The 15,555-nt window shown below is 51.8% G+C and overlaps 1 protein-coding gene across 1 annotated transcript; it reads left to right on the top strand.

Annotated features, from left to right (window-relative positions):
- Positions 1-68: 68 nt before the first annotated feature.
- Positions 69-15,372, top strand: atg2a (autophagy related 2A). The gene is made up of 41 exons (XM_084672488.1): positions 69-578; positions 993-1,155; positions 1,462-1,611; positions 1,785-1,887; positions 2,137-2,281; positions 2,476-2,757; positions 2,901-3,000; positions 3,207-3,380; positions 3,591-3,730; positions 3,890-3,968; positions 4,108-4,357; positions 4,486-4,627; positions 4,811-4,909; positions 5,014-5,169; positions 5,249-5,543; positions 5,688-5,760; positions 5,957-6,125; positions 6,547-6,689; positions 6,847-6,974; positions 7,211-7,365; positions 7,584-7,716; positions 7,931-8,115; positions 8,273-8,353; positions 8,429-8,535; positions 8,660-8,823; positions 8,908-8,984; positions 9,163-9,333; positions 9,438-9,564; positions 9,698-9,927; positions 10,173-10,402; positions 10,568-10,703; positions 10,836-11,048; positions 11,201-11,302; positions 11,466-11,550; positions 11,734-11,887; positions 12,023-12,092; positions 12,170-12,252; positions 12,411-12,532; positions 12,670-12,824; positions 13,119-13,277; positions 13,557-15,372. Exons 1-41 carry the CDS (start codon positions 408-410, stop codon positions 13,791-13,793), a joined length of 6,138 nt encoding a protein of 2,045 aa, XP_084528614.1. The 5' UTR covers positions 69-407; the 3' UTR covers positions 13,794-15,372.
- The last annotated feature ends 183 nt before the right edge of the window (positions 15,373-15,555 follow it).

Genomic DNA, 15,555 nt, shown 5'->3' with positions numbered 1-15,555 from the left:
AACCCAAGTTCCGGGGAGCGATGACGCAATGACGTTGCGCCGTCCCTTCCATACCATCAGTTCGCGTATGAAAACAATAAACAACCCCAAAACGAGAGCTATGAGAAAGGAACGTCGCTCGGTTTCTAGACAAATGTAGCAAAATGATTTACTGAAACAGCCAAAGACCATAAGAGTAACGTCTCCCGAAGTGACATCGGACCCTCATCGGTCCTGACACGAAGAATTTTCGAGTTAATGTCTAAGAGATGAACCGTTTCGGTTTACCCTTTCCTTAGCTAGCTTTGTAGCTTGTCGTTCCTTACAGTACACTTTGTTTTGTTTGTTATGCAGTTGCCAGTGGACTGTTTTTGCACTCGTTCTCCTACACCACCTCTTCGCTCCCTCACCCCAAACTATCTGGCCTTATGTCTCGGTGGCTATTTCCCTGGTCAGGCTCAATCAAGAAGCGGGCCTGTCGGTACCTTTTACAACACTACCTCGGCCACTTCTTGCAAGAAAGACTGAGTTTGGAACAGCTGAGTCTGGACTTGTACAATGGCAGTGGTGTAATAAAAGAAATTAACCTCGATGTGTGGGTAAGTTCTTGCAAACGGTGTGTCAAGGAGAAGTCCGTTTCTGTTGCCTCGTGCACGCTTAACTATTTCGCAATTTTGGATATGAGAATAACAACAAACCTTAACGTCATGTCCTACTTGCCCGACGGCCCACCACTAATTCGGGGAACAGCAGTTAGAAGAAAAACATGACACAATGTCTCTGAATAAACCACTTCTAGGGGGGTCACTTCAGGAAAAGGGTGACATGATTAAACGACTTTGCAGCCGTGCATATTAAACGAACTCAATGCCCCCTGGTCCCTTAACTAGTGCATTTCAGGAAGTTGTTGAACTAGGATACTTCCACTTACAGTAACTACCAAATCCTAAAACTGTCACACCCAGTAGTTTTTTCTCATTATGTGTATATTGCCAATTTGCTTTACCCCCAAGGCGGTCAACGAGCTTTTGGAATCCATCGGGGCTCCGCTCGAGATTGTGGATGGATTTGTGAGCAGTATAGCAGTGACGATTCCCTGGGCGGCGCTGGTGACTGACCACTGCACCCTTGTCATTTCTGGCCTTCAGATAACATGTCGACCCAAGTACCGAACCAGTGAGTTCACTAGAAATAACAGCCTGTCAGAGAGACTGGGAACTGACTTCCTTTGTTACTCAGTTCTTGTTTTCTTCATTGGTGTTTGTAGTAGGCAATACAAATATTGAAAATATTTACAATGGCATTATAGTTCTCATTAACTTAAGCTCAGCAACGATGAACTGACATTCCCAAGGAATAACATCCCAATTGGGTTTCACGTGATTGTGTTAAATTATATGAATTTGCAGCCAATTACAATTGCATGATTCATTGATTGGACTAGTGTGAACCACATTAGACTAAACTTTTTACCATGTTTAGGTGGGGGTTGGGATTCCCAAGGCTGGTCTTCCTGCATGACGTCCAGCATGCAGCTGGCCCAGGAATGCCTGAAGGACCCCCCCGAGGCGTCCGAAGAGCCGCCTGCCCCACTGGAGGGGCTGGAGATGTTTGCACAAACCATCGAGACAGGTGTGTCGTAATAGATTGGCTTTTCTCTGTGTCTTTTTTTTGTCAGCGTAGCATTGAAAACGCTGTCCTGCAAAACCACATCGTCATCTATACTTTGCAGTCGGTAATCTTTTGAGTCTCTTGCTCATGAAAAGCATTGTAATGTTGCCTGTTGTTGTTCATTATTTGGGCAGTCCTGCGTCGGATCAAAGTCACCTTTGTAGACACAATCGTCCGCATCGAGCACCAACCCTTGGATCTGGACACGGGCATCGCCTTAGAGATGCACATCAAACGGTAGGCCGCTAACCACACACGGGCATCCCAGCAGCCCCCCTCCTTCAACGCACACAGACAGTGGCTCACATCCTTACCCTTGTGTCCTTAATCTAGGATTTCTCCTATCACACCGTCAGCCTTTGATTGGGCTTCCTTGACTAGCTCCGTACAGCTGCTTAACAGTACCTTTGTGACAGCATACACATCACACGGCTCCTAGATTAGGTTGTGAATAGAATGTGAGTGTAACTGTGCACACGGCCCCAGCCTGGAGTACTGTGACGAGGCCGTGCGAGACCCCGGCAGCGGCCAGACGGTGCCTGTGGACATCCACCAGCCTCCGGCCTTCCTGCACAAGATCCTGCAGCTCAGCGCCGTGCAGCTCCTGTACGAGAGCACGGGCGGCCCTCAGGTAGATCACTGAGAGCTGTCATCCACACGCTGACACGTCCACACCTCCAAAAGCACACCGTGTGGCACAAAACCAACACATCCGGTCGGGACTGTTCCAGGCTTTCCCTTCACTCACACCCTCCTGTGGAGACCAGACAGGTGACGCGCTGCGGTCCTGTCATATCTAAGCCGTGTGATTGGTGTTCACCTCAGGGCACTCGGGAAAGGGATACTCCATGCTCAGCCACAGCCAGCGGGGGGGAAGAAGAAGAAGAAGAGGAGGAGGAAAGTGATGAGGAGGAGGAGGAGGAGGAGGAGGAGGAAGATGAGGAGGATGAAGATGGTGTGGAGGAGGAGGAGGACATCCCCCCAGCTGCCTCGCCCTCCCCCTCGCCCCCCAAGGCCACCCAGCAGCCCCTGCTCATAGGCAGCTGCTCCGGCTTCATGGAGACCACCGTCAAGATCAAGCAGAACGACATGCTGCCCGGACCTAAGGTGTGTTTGTGTAGGTGTGAGAGACGCTGATCCTCATTGATCCTGAGTGCGCCACACGTTTCTCACCTCTCTCTCTCTCTCTCTCTCTCTCTCTCTCTCTCTCTCTCTCTCTCTCTCTCTCCTTCACACTCTCAATCCTCCAGTTGGAGCTGGATGGGAAGGTGGGCTGTCTCCACCTGCTGCTCTCACCTGACCAGATCACACACCTGAAGGACCTGCTGTCCGCCCTCTGCATCGACACAGGTACGCTGCGACGACGCACACGCACACCAAATCCCCCCCCCCCACCCCCCCCACATACACACACACAGATTCACCCATGCACACATTCACACACTCTGCCGACCCACTCACCAACACCCACTCAAGGCCTCCTCATTCAAACCCATCCTGGTATCCACCAACCACATGTCTGACCCGCCCACCTCCTCCTCCTCCTTGTGCTCAAGAACCAGAGGATAAGAGTGGCGTCCACAGCCGGCCCCTGGACTCAGACGACCTGCGTCTGATAGAAGATGACCTGAGCAAGCAGCTGGGCTCCAGCCCCAAGGACAGAGACCCGGACTGGGACTCAGAACCCGACCTGGACCCCTACCTCACTGGCATGGAGAACGGAGGTCCAGGTATGGAGGACATGCGTGTCTAGAGGTTCATGTGTCGATGTTTCATTATGAAATACGATAGATTGCGGCTGTGTTTCAGCGTGTTGACTTGCTGGTCTATGCGTGTGTTTAACGCCACTGTACGATTCCTTTCTGGGACTGGGAGGGTTCCTCAGCGTGTCGTTCTGCATTTCCAGGTTGTGACTGTGTGTGTATGTTCTCATCTCGCAGAGATGTTCTACTCCATGGGTCCAGGGATGACCAGCAGTGTGATGTCAGCGCGTTCAGGCAGCGAGCTCTCCGACAGTGACATGGAGTCGTCCACACACAGCCAGTCCAGCCTCTCACAGGGACTGCCACTGTCTGGACAGGTGTGTGTATGATAGAGAGAGATACAAAAGCAAAGGGAAAAAGAGAGAGAGAGTGATTTAGTCTGACAATGCATGTCTGAGTCATCTGGTGCATTTGCCGTTTTGTAGTCGTACATCTGTTCCTTCTGACTGACATCCATGGTCCTCTGTGCTCCCCAGGGCCTTGTCAACTGTCCCAGGCGCTATCCTGGACCAGGATCCCTGTCCAGCCTTCCCCAGTGTAGCCGCAGAACCAGAGGTACAGTCATGGAACACACACAGATGTGTATACTAGACATACACAGGAAACGTTAAGTCATACAGAGATGACACATACACACAGGTGACAGCTGGGTTGTTTTTCCTGATCTTTATCCCGCAAACTCCTCCTCCTCCAGTGCGCTCCCACAGTAGCCAATCAGAGCCCCTGAAGCCTGACGCTTTGCTCCGCCTCACGCTGGGCGGGCTGACACTGACCCTGCTGGAACAGGACCCGCCCTCCGACCCCGATGGAGTGCCTTCATTGGCCGATGTGTCTCAGGTGTTCTTCCGGGAGCTGGGTTTCTTCAAGGACAGCATGTTCAGCGAGAGAGACTTCCACCATCTGAGAGCCAACTTCACTAAAGCCTGCCCTCACTCCCACCTCAGGTACCTGTAGACACAAACACACGCACTCTGGTTCTCCTACTCCTTCCACCTCAGGTACACACATTCCCACCTCAGTCCTGCCTCAATAGGCTCACCACGACTCCTCCACAACCTCTCTCCCCTCGCAGACTGACAGGGGCGGCAGTGCAGGTTGCGTGTGAGATGCGTAGTGGCGGGCGCCATGCCCGGGCCGTGACCTCCGACCTCTCCTTCAGCCGCTTGGAGGTCCTGGAGTGTCTGTGGGAGCCGGACGTGCCCACCTACACAGAGGTAGGGCGGGCAGGGGGCAGCATGCGCTTTCCTTTTGTCCTTCAGTCTCTTCTCTGTCTCTCTTTCCCCCCCCCCTTTCTTGTCCTCTCTTCCTATATCCTCGCTCTGTCTCTCTCTCAATTACCCCCCTCCTCTCCCCCTCTCTCCTTCATCTCATTCTTCTTCTCTTCCTTCCCTCTGTAGTTGCTCCAGTTCCAGAGAGCAGGTCTGTTTACGGTGGGAGCCACAGCCCGACCCTGCGCCCAGCTGCACTATGGCGTCACAGAGAAACACCTGCGCAAGGTAAACACGCACTGAAAGAGGTTGTATGCCTGTTATTGTCTCCTGTAAACCCGGCTGTGGCTATGTTTGCTGAGTTGCAGAGCGCTATTAACTGTGTGTTGCAGGGGAAGCAGCGCGTGGTGCGCAGAGACAGTGTGCTGAAGGTGGACCTGGGGGAGCTGAGCGCCGAGTTAGACCTAGACATCCTGAGCCGTCTGGGACACCTGAGCCGAGCTTTCAGCTTCTGTCCCACTGAGACAGGAGGGCCTTTACACACACAGGTAGAGTACACACACACACACGCACAAGTACACACACGTGCACAGATTGGAGCCGTCAGCCTCTTCTGTCCTCCCTCAGACCCAGAGCAGCGAGCTGCACTCCTCTCTCTCCGTCCTCTCGCCCCACGCCGTCCTCCGGCTCCGCTTTCCCGTCCCCGACCTGCGCCCGCCGTCGCTACGCCGCCCGCCCTCCCAGAGGGCCGTGCGGCAGGAGACGCTGGTGCTGGAGCTGTGCAACCTGGAGGTGAAGCACCGCGAGGGGCCCGACCTCCAGGCGGAGCCCCCCTCCTCCTCCCTCCATCACCACCCTCCCGGAGCAGTCCCCTCCAGCCCCCTCACACAGCTGCTGGAGGCCTCCTTCAGCGATTTACACGGTAAGAGAAACACACACACACACAGCTGCTTAAGGTCCCTTAAGTTGTCTGTGTAGTGAGGAATCAGAACACACATGCACACACACACACAGAGAGAGGTACAGCCTCAGATAATTGTCTTTGTTGTCCCCACACCCTCACCAGGGCTGTATGAAGGCTGGGAGGGCGGCTCCTTCCCCTGCATCAGAGTGCAGAAGAGCAAGGACTCCATGCCAAGGTAGGTGACTCAAGAATCACCAGCAGCACTGCTAGGATCACTCACAACAACTCAAGACTTTGGCGAGGCGTGTGACTGCCCCTCTCACATTTCGTTTTCCTTTCTCTTTCCTTTGTGCCTGTTTTCTTTCTCTACTTTCACCGCCCTCCCCCTCTTCGTTCTCCTCTCTCCCTCTCGATCACCTCTCTGGGCCCAGGTTGACGGTGCGGGTGAACGGGGGCGAGGGTCTGGGGTCAAGTCTCGGGGGTGTGGGGCTGGGTCTGATGAGGGACTTGGGCGCCATGTCGTTTGAGAACCCGTGTGAGCTCCGGGAGAAGACCAGCTCCCCCTTCTCTTCCAACCGCACCATGTTTGAGACGGAGGAGGTAACAACCTGTCTCTCTCTCTTCTCCCTCCCTTTCTCTTCTACATCCCTCTTCTCCCTCTCTCTTCTCCCTCTCTCTCTTCTCCCTCTCTCTTCTCCCTCTCTCTCTTCTCCCTCCCTTTCTCTTCTACCTCTGTCTTCTCCCTCTCTCTCTTCTCCCTCCCTTTCTCTTCTACCTCTGTCTTCTCCCTCTCTCTTCTCCCTCTCACTCTCTCTCTTCTCCCTCTCTCCTCTCCCTCTCTCTTCTCCCTCTCTCTCTCTTCTCCCTCCCTTTCTCTTCTACCTCTGTCTTCTCCCTCTCTCTTCTCCCTCTCTCTCTCTCTCTCTAAACCTTTTTGTTACATATCATTGTTTCTCAAAACCAACTCAACTTCCTGAAACTGAGTCTCAAACTCCTTTCCTCCCTTTGCCTCTCCATTCAGATGGTAATCCCTGCAGACCCAGAGGAGATGCAGCAGTTCCAGGCCCAGTGTGTGTCTCAGTGTCAGTGTGTGGTGGACATCTCTCTCCCCCTGGCCTGCATCCTGCTGCCCAGCAAACAGGCCTTCCAGAGCCTCTACAACAGGTGTGTCCACGTGTGTCTGTGTACAGCGTGTGTGTTTGTTCTCCTTCCAGCCTTTTTATTTCACTGTGTTTGTCTCTTCTGAGGGAATCAAACCTCCAACCCTTGCGTTACTGGCACCCATGCTCTCTTCCTTCCACCTATCTCCTTGTCTCTGCAGGATCAACAATGACCTGTTGATGTGGGAGCCTCCTCCGCCCACCGCCTCCCCCAGCACCCACAGTCCCCAGCCCAACCGCCGCCATCACGACGACGAGTTCCAGCTCTGCAAGTCGGCCTTCAGGCTGGGTGAGACCGGAACCTCATCTCTCTCTCTCTCTCTCTCTCTCTCTCTCTCTCTCTCTCTCTCTCTCTCTCTCTCTCTGTCTCTGTCTCTGTCTCTCTCTGTCTCTGTCTCTCTCTCTGTCTGTCTCTCTGTCTCTCTCTGTCTGTGTCTCTCTCTCTGTCTCTCTCTCTGTCTCTCTCTCTCCCACACACACACACACTAGTCTGAGTGTAACCATGACTCCCACCCTCTCTCTCAGAGTCTGACTCGGAGGAGGACGAACCTCAGTTTCACTCGGCCAAGGAGTCGTCCAGGAAGCGTCAGTCCGAGTCCCGCTCCAGCCACTCCCTCAGCCTGCTCTCCCTCACCGTGCTCATTGGCAAGGGCCGCCTTCAAGCCATGATGGACAGCAAAGTGAGCCAACCGTCCGACCAACCACATTGTCTTTTTAAACTTCTTAACATCTTTCCCATCTAAAGAAAGGACACGTCTAAGGATTTTGATGAACTGGACAAATGCCAGCGTTTAGGCATCATGATCTTGCTTCTACATGAGTCCTCCTGTGGAGGTCCACACCTGTACAGATGGAAGGGTGGGTGTTTATGTTTTCTCACTTTCTCTTCTTCACTCAGGAGGACCAGAATCATGGGGAGATTCTCTTGGATCTGGAAGGGGGGAAGATTTTCAGTGTTGCGCAGCACCAGAACAACCCACACCTTAACTTCCTGTGCCTGGAAAGCAACAGGGTGGAGCTATACCACAAAGGTGGGCTCCGCTTTTTTCTAAAATACAACATAATCAGCATAATCCTTATCACTAATGTACCATCGCTCAGTTTGTTTCTACCCACATATACCGACAACTAGCTTTAAACATGGCTAGTACAGTTCCAGAACAATCCTCCATCTTAGCTGATGAGTTCCTGTTTTGTAGTGTGGCCAAGATCCTAACCCATCATCCATTTTCATCCTGTTTGCAGCGGTGGTAAAAGACTCCCCCGTCCCGAGCCGGTTAGAGATGCCCTGCTTCACTCCCCCAGTGCATCTGGACCCTACCATCTACCCTACCGAGGTGGGGGTGAGCAGTGTGAGTGGCAGGGAGGCCGAGGTCCAGATGTTGTCCACGGCCATCAAGGTCACCCTGGACCCTCAGAGGAATGTCAAGGTGAGCCTTTCACTCCACAGCCGCCTGTTCAAGACTACAATTATTGTTGTTGTTTCTGGTTGCTGTTGGTTGTGGTTGTTGTGTGGGTGTTTTCGGTGGTGTTTATTCACACATTAGTTAGCCTCATCCATAAAGTCTTTGCATGTGTGCGTTATAGGAGTTCTTAGTCGCCTTCCGTCTCCAAGGTGCTACCATGCGACATCACATGACCCAGACCAATCAGAGTTGGCACGAACAGGTATGAAGGAATGCACCTAGAGGATTCTATCGGCTGAGTTGGTACTTTATTTAATTGTTGTTTTTGGCGCGGCAGCTGGTTGACTTCCTGGACGTCATCGATGACCCCATCCTCGGGTACACACCTCCTGCTGTTATCACGGTCCTACACACTCACCTGGCCACCTGCGCCGTGGATTACAGGTAACACACTCATACTCATGAACTTGTAGAGGCTAAGGAGATTTAGCACATATTACTGAGTGTTAAAAGGAAATCAAATGACGTGTAGCCTTTGATCCTTGCTGTCCCTCCCCCCCCCCCCCAGGCCCCTCTATCTTCCTGTGAGGGCCTTGTTCACGGCCGAGTCCTTCTCTCTGTCCAGCAACATCATCGTGGACACAGCCACCTTCCACCTGCGCTTCATCCTGGATGACTCGGCCCTTTACCTCTCTGACAAGTGTGACAGTGACACGGTGGACCTCCGACGAGGTACAGCAAACAGACCTGTGTGTGTGTGTGTGTGTGTGTGTGAGAGAGAGTTATGACATCACACGTTTCCCCTCTGTCTTTCAGACTATGTGTGTGTCCTGGATATTGATCTACTAGAGTTGGCCATCACTACATGGAAAGGCAGTAACACAGGGAAACTGGTAAGGCTCTCACACACTTCCTGACTGTGTTTGTGTTGTACACAGCAGATGTCTGGACATGTAGGTGTGTGTGTGTTCTCAGACAAACTGATTTTAAATCATTATTTTGAAACCCCTCCCTCCCTCTCTCTCTCTCTCTCTCTCTCTCTCTCTCTCTCTCTCTCTCTCTCTCTCTCAGACCCAGCCCCTTTTTGAGCTGCGTTGTTCTAATAACGTGGTTCATCTTCACACTTGTGCCGACTCGTGTGCTGCCCTCGTCAACCTGCTGCAGTATCTGGTCTCCCAGGGCGACTTGCACCAGCCCCCTCGCCACGCGTCGCCCACTGAAATCGCCGGACAGAAACTTCCGGTAAGAGAATGAGTCAAAACTAGGGAACTACTATCAACTGCTATTTTATTTGGATACAGTTTATTATCTTGTGGGATGACCAATTCGTTGTGGATGTGATCTAGCTCTCAGAAAGTCCCGCCTCCTTGCCACCCTGCCCTCCAGCTGAGACCGCTGAGATCAACCAATACGATCTGGCCGACGCTTTGATTGACACAGAAAGGAGCCATCGAGAAGAGGATATGGACTCCGGTAGGGCGGGCCTAAGTCACTAAGGGAATGACACAGCAATTCAAGCCCTATATCCTTTCTGACTTGTTTAATTTCATGAGGGAATATGTGTGGAATGTTGGTTCCATTCCTGACGGGATGTGTCTGTTCTCAGTGTCTCCCACGGTTCCCAGGGGCTCACCAGTCTCCGTCTACCTGTTCCCTGGGGAGGCGCGCAAACTCCTCCCCCCCTCTGTCCCGGAGGAGGGGGAGGAGTCTGAGCTGGACGGACTGGTGGCCACGGCCACAGAGGTCCAGGCGGACGCCGTGTCTGAGGAAGGCTCCGAGGGTTCCACCGACAACGATGACTTCTGTATCCTGGAGGCTCCTGGGATGGGCATACCTGTGAGTCTCCTCTCTCTTTCTCTCTCGCTCTCTCTCTCTCTTCACTGTACTCTCTCTTCACTGTACTCTCTCTCTCTTTACTGTACTCTCTCTCGCTCTTGCTCTCGCTTTCACACCTTCTCTGTTAGGATGGCCTCCATCTCGTCCCCCGCTCTCTCCTTTGTATCCTTCTCTGCTCGGACCCTGTTTCTCAATCTCTCCGCTCAACCTCTACCCCCCCCCCCCCCTTCTCTCTCTCTCTCCAGCCCAGAGACGGGGAGCCCCTGGTCACGGTGCTGGCCCAGGGTCCTATCAGGGTGAAGGAGGGCCACTTCTCCAGGCCACGGGGCAGCTCCGACCTGCTGCGCGCCCCCGGCCGCTTCCCTGTGCCCCAGAGCAGGGTGATCCTCCGGGAGGTGTCTGTCGTCTGGCACCTGTACGGGGGCAAAGACTTTGGCGGCAAGCCCCTGTCGGTGCACACCCCCCACGGAAGCAGGTGATTTAAACACACGTTCACTCAACCACACAATGGCCGGCACGTGTAAATACACACACAGACGTACACACAGCGCACTTTTGTAATCGGTTGACCAAAGATATAATCCCCAACATACTGGTTCATTTTCCTTTTCCATCTTATGTGCTGTGTCTCTCTCCCCAGGGGTCGCTCTGCTCCCGCTGGCATCCGCGGCTCCCCCTCCCGCTCCGTGGCCCCCTCGCGGCCTCAGAACTCCTGGCGCTGGGCTGGAGGGAGCGGGCGGCAGCACACCATGCTCATGGAGATCCAGCTGAGCAAGGTCAGCGGCGTGAACCTACACACACACACACTGGCGTGCTTCTGTCTGTGTACGCGCTGGTCTCTATTCACAATGCAAGAAAGCCACCGTTAGCATATGCCCATCTCATTGGCTCAATCTCATTGGTTGCAGGTGAGCTTCCAGCATGAGACCTACGCGGCAGTACTGCCCGGCCCGGGCCAGGACGGCGAGGGGGCGGGGCCCGGCGGGGAGCAGCCCCTCTCCCGGCAGGTGTTCATCGTCCAGGAGCTGGAGGTGCGAGACCGCCTGGCCTCCTCCCAGATCAACAAGTTCCTCTACCTGTACACCAGCGAGAGCATGCCCCGACGGGCCCACTCCAACATGGTGAGAGGGGGGGGAGGGGGGAGGGAGGGAGGGAGGGAGGGGAGAGGGGGAGGGGGGGAGGGAGGGAGACTGTACAAACCAGCAGTGTATTGAACGCTCACTCCTGGACAGTGCATGGCCGTTCTTAACCCGGTCTTGATTGTGTGTACCAGTTGACGGTGAAGGCTCTGCAGGTGTGTCCAGAGTCTGGCCTGGGTGGTCCTGAGTGTTGTCTCCGAATCAGTCTGCTTCCACTCCGCCTCAACATCGACCAGGTAGGCCCTTACTGCACACATTCAAGATACAGTCTGCCACTATAGAAATAGACACCACAGGGACTGATACGTCCGTCACATCAGTACGGTCGGCGTTCGTGGTCGTCAGGTGTCGGCCCTTTAACCTCTTCTTCCTTTCCTCTCTTCTTCTTCCCTCCTCCAGGACGCTCTGTTCTTCCTGAAGGACTTCTTCAGTAGTCTGGCTGCCGGAGTTAACCCCTACCTGCCCCTGGACCTCGCAGCTGAGGGTAACAACTACACTCTCACTGTCCTCACTGCGGGATCATGTAACTCACTGAAACCGCTTTGTAGATTACATATTCTGTATGGTTGTAGAACGGATGATTTTCTGTGACTAGGATCAACATTTACACAGGTCCCACAGCTTGATCCCTCCTTTTTTTTTTTTGGTGCTCTTTTCCCATCTCTAGTGAGGCCAGACCCTTCCCAGAAGTCAGCCGAGGAGGCGGAGTTAGGCAGCACTCTAGGGCCTGACCTCACAGCTTCCGTGGAAACGACCTACAGCGAGCAGAGCGCCTCCTCGGCCAGCTCCTCCTCTTCCACCGACCAGCCAATCTACTTCCGGTGAGGAAGCATGAAAGAGTGAACTGTCAAAGAGCCCCGTGAAAAAACACGTTACATAAACTGATACTGACTGATATCTCTCTGTATCTCTCTCTTTCTCCTTCCCTCTTTCTCTCTCTTCATTTTATTCAACAGGGAATTCCGTTTCACCTCTGAAGTGCCCATCTGGCTGGACTATCAGGGCAAACATGTTGTCATAGAGCAGGTGAGACCATCACCTTCACCTCAGACCCAGTCTCTATGATGCAGGAATCACCTCTGACATGTGACTTGGTTTCCTAGGGAACGTTTGCAGGGATCCTGATTGGTCTGGCCCAGTTGAACTGCTCCGAGCTGAAGCTGAAGAGGCTCTGTTGCAGACACGGGTCTGACTTTATCCTTTCACTCTCCTTTCTTCATCTCTCTTCCTCTCCTTGTCTCTCTTCCTCTCTATTTTCCTCTCTTTCTCTCTCTGCTTAATACACTGATACCAACACAGTATTGTGTTCTGGAGTTCACACTCTCATAACTCTGGTTTCCTTAGGCTCCTGGGAGTGGACAAGGTGATCCAGTACGCAGTCACCGAGTGGCTCACCGACATTAGGAAGAATCAGCTGCCAGGCATTCTGGGAGGTGTAGGCCCCATGCACTCTGTAGTTCAGCTGTGTAAGTAAAGTCTGCCATGATGCTTAGGTGGCTCAGTTCCCACTGTATAAAGCTTAAACCCCTATCCTACTCCTTCCCTCTTTTGTCTTTCTTCCCCAATCCCATATACCTTTTTCTCTCCGATTCCCTCCCTCCAGTTCATGGGGTTAGGGACCTGTTCTGGATGCCCATAGAACAGTACCGGAGAGATGGCCGCATTATCCGGGGTCTCCAGCGGGGGGCAGCATCCTTTGGCACTTCCACTGCCTCCGCTGCCCTGGAGCTTAGCAACAGGCTGGTGCAGGCCATCCAGGTAACTCCCCTGGAGAAGAGACACTCTGTGTATACTTCCCTGACACTTTGATACATACGAGACATAAATCCTAAAAGTAAGAAACCACCGGAACGATATGTCATGTGTTCATTTAACCTCTCTGGGAACATTGACCATTGTGTCTTTGGTGTTGACAGACTGGATATCGGGATCTCAGTGTTCTACAGAGATTTTGGCCACCGTGTGGCGCTGTTCCTCACTGACCCACTCTGACTCTCTGTGCCCCCACCACACACACACACACACGCGCTACTCCACACCTTATCGACCTAGGCTACAGCAGAGACAGTCTACGACATCCTGTCCCCCACACCACCGCTCAACCGCTACGCCATCACCGAGGGCCGGCCCGCCTCCTCCCGCCCACGACGAGCCCCCCAGCCCGCCGACCTCCGAGAGGGCGTGGCCAAGGCCTATGACACCGTCAGAGAAGTATGTCTCGGGTGGCTATAACCAGTCTGTCCATTCATTGATTCAGAGTTTCTTGTGAAGTCATGTTTTAAGAACTGTTACGCCTTACACTTAAAGAATAAGCCCCAGCACTCACCTGTACTCTTTCCTTTACTTATTTACATTTATTCATTTAGCAGACGCTTTTATCCAAAGCGACTTCCAAGGGAGAGCTTTACAAAGTGCATAGGTCACTTATAATAACTTATGCACACACCACACACACACACAAACGCAAAGCTTTTTCTTTTTCTCTCCCAGGGGGTGATCGACACGGCTCAGACACTGTGCGACGTGGCGTCCCGTGGCCACGAGCAGAAGGGTCTACCTGGAGCTGTGGGCGGAGTCCTGCGGCAGATCCCGCCCACTGTGGTCCGTCCCTTAATAGTGGCCTCTGAGGCCACGTCCAACCTACTGGGGGGCATGCGGAACCAAATCAAGCCCGACGCGCGGAAGGAGGACTTCTTAAAATGGCGCACTGAAGATGGCCAGGAGTGATCCTCGGGGTGGACATGGATTTTAGGAGTGAAGCGATAAAAGGGAGTGAAAGTCGACGGGATGAACGAATGGATGATTGTGAGCGTGAAAGAGCAAGAGAGCCAAGTGTGTTTTAATGCAAAAGAAACTACAAAAATCTAACTACTGCAGAGCAATGGAGTATTTGAACCTAGCTCCAGATACTTGGAGATCTTCTCTTTCAATCTTTACCCAGTGCAATCAGTCTGCACCTGCCCCCCAGATCTCTACCGTCTTAGTATGCAAACATATCAGTGTCATTCTTTGTTGACTGCATGGTTTGTTTAGTCATTGCTGAACAAGGGCACACTGTCAGGCAACAGGGCTGTTGTTGGATGATAGATGTTGAACATGCACAATCTCAATTGTGGAATGTCAAAAGGAGTTTGTCAACCACAGTCTGCAGTTCAAAGGGTCAAACTGTGACCCTTTCCAGACCCTGTGCTAACCCTACACATAGATATTGAATCATAGGTTTGGTGTAAGCATGGGCTCTTACACCAATCCTTTAGCCAGAAATCCTATGAAAGACAGTAGGTAAGTCGACACGTAAGGGAAAAACATGCAGAGCTGATCTAGCGGGGACTGACTGGTGATGCAGAGCTAGAATGATGTGGCCTTTGCTGGGTTCCTTACAGAGGTGGACCTCTAACCCTAACCCTTACAGAGGTTGGGGTGTCATGTTTCTTTGACTTGGAGTCACGAGACATCTTCCAGCCCATCCCTTTCTCCTGGATGTGTTATTTGTGCCATAAAGCTTGATGGGTGCCCTCTTTTCCTGTTAGTCCACTAGCTTAGTTGTTTTGCCTTCTTCTGTCTGTAAACATGTTTGTACGCATATTCCTTCTTTTTTTCTGGCTGATACAATCGACCAATGGCATTGACCATGTGGGTCTACATGTACAGTTGTCTCTATGGAGAGTGTTGATGTATGTGTCAGTCAAATGGGGAAAACGAATGTAGTCTAAAAGGAAGAGGAATGGGAGTCTTCCTTCTCTCTCCACGTCATGTGTCTCTTCTTGGCATTACAGCTCAGCAGTGCTTGGACCCCTGATTTTTTTGCTTTATTTTTTGAGTTAGTGGAGTAAGAGAACTTCCATACCTGCACTTGTCAGGCTCCTGTCAACAGAACTCGCTTGGCTGGTCTTAGTTGCCTTCCTGTTATTTTTGTATTTGATATTTTCTAATTATGTTAAATGCATTATAGTATTAATTATCATATTAATTTTTCAGTAACTTACTGTCAAGGTGTGAGGATTTGGAGGTAAAAAAAAAAAAAAAAGAAGGAAGATGTTGTTAAAAGTTTTACATTTTTATCTTTTGTTCATTGAGTTTAAGGGATGTGTGTTAAGGTATGTTTGTGTGCGAGAGTATGCGCGTGAGGTTGTGTTATGCATGTTTGTGGGTCAGTGGTATTTTGAAAGTGACAGAAGTTTGTCACGCCTCTGTGTGTAATTACTATTTACTATATCATAAGCTGTACGAATGATCTGTATAATACTAAGACAATGAGTACACAAAAATTAATACAAAAAATAAAACTTCATTATATAAACCTGAACATTTATTTTCCTTATTACTTAATCTTTTTCCTTATTTATTAATTAACTTATTAAATATATTCTGTCAACAATCACAATGTAAGCATCTCAACCTGTCGCTGGAGTTCCTAAATGTATTTCATGGCGAGCCGGAACGTTGTTTGAGGTAGTGCGGGGAAACTATGAACTGATGTACCATCAAA

This window comes from Hypomesus nipponensis, chromosome 1, assembly GCF_054491055.1.
Source record: "Hypomesus nipponensis isolate SF chromosome 1, ASM5449105v1, whole genome shotgun sequence".
Lineage (NCBI taxonomy): Eukaryota > Metazoa > Chordata > Actinopteri > Osmeriformes > Osmeridae > Hypomesus > Hypomesus nipponensis.
Note: the sequence above shows the minus strand (reverse complement) of the source record. Positions and strands in the feature narration are given on the sequence as shown.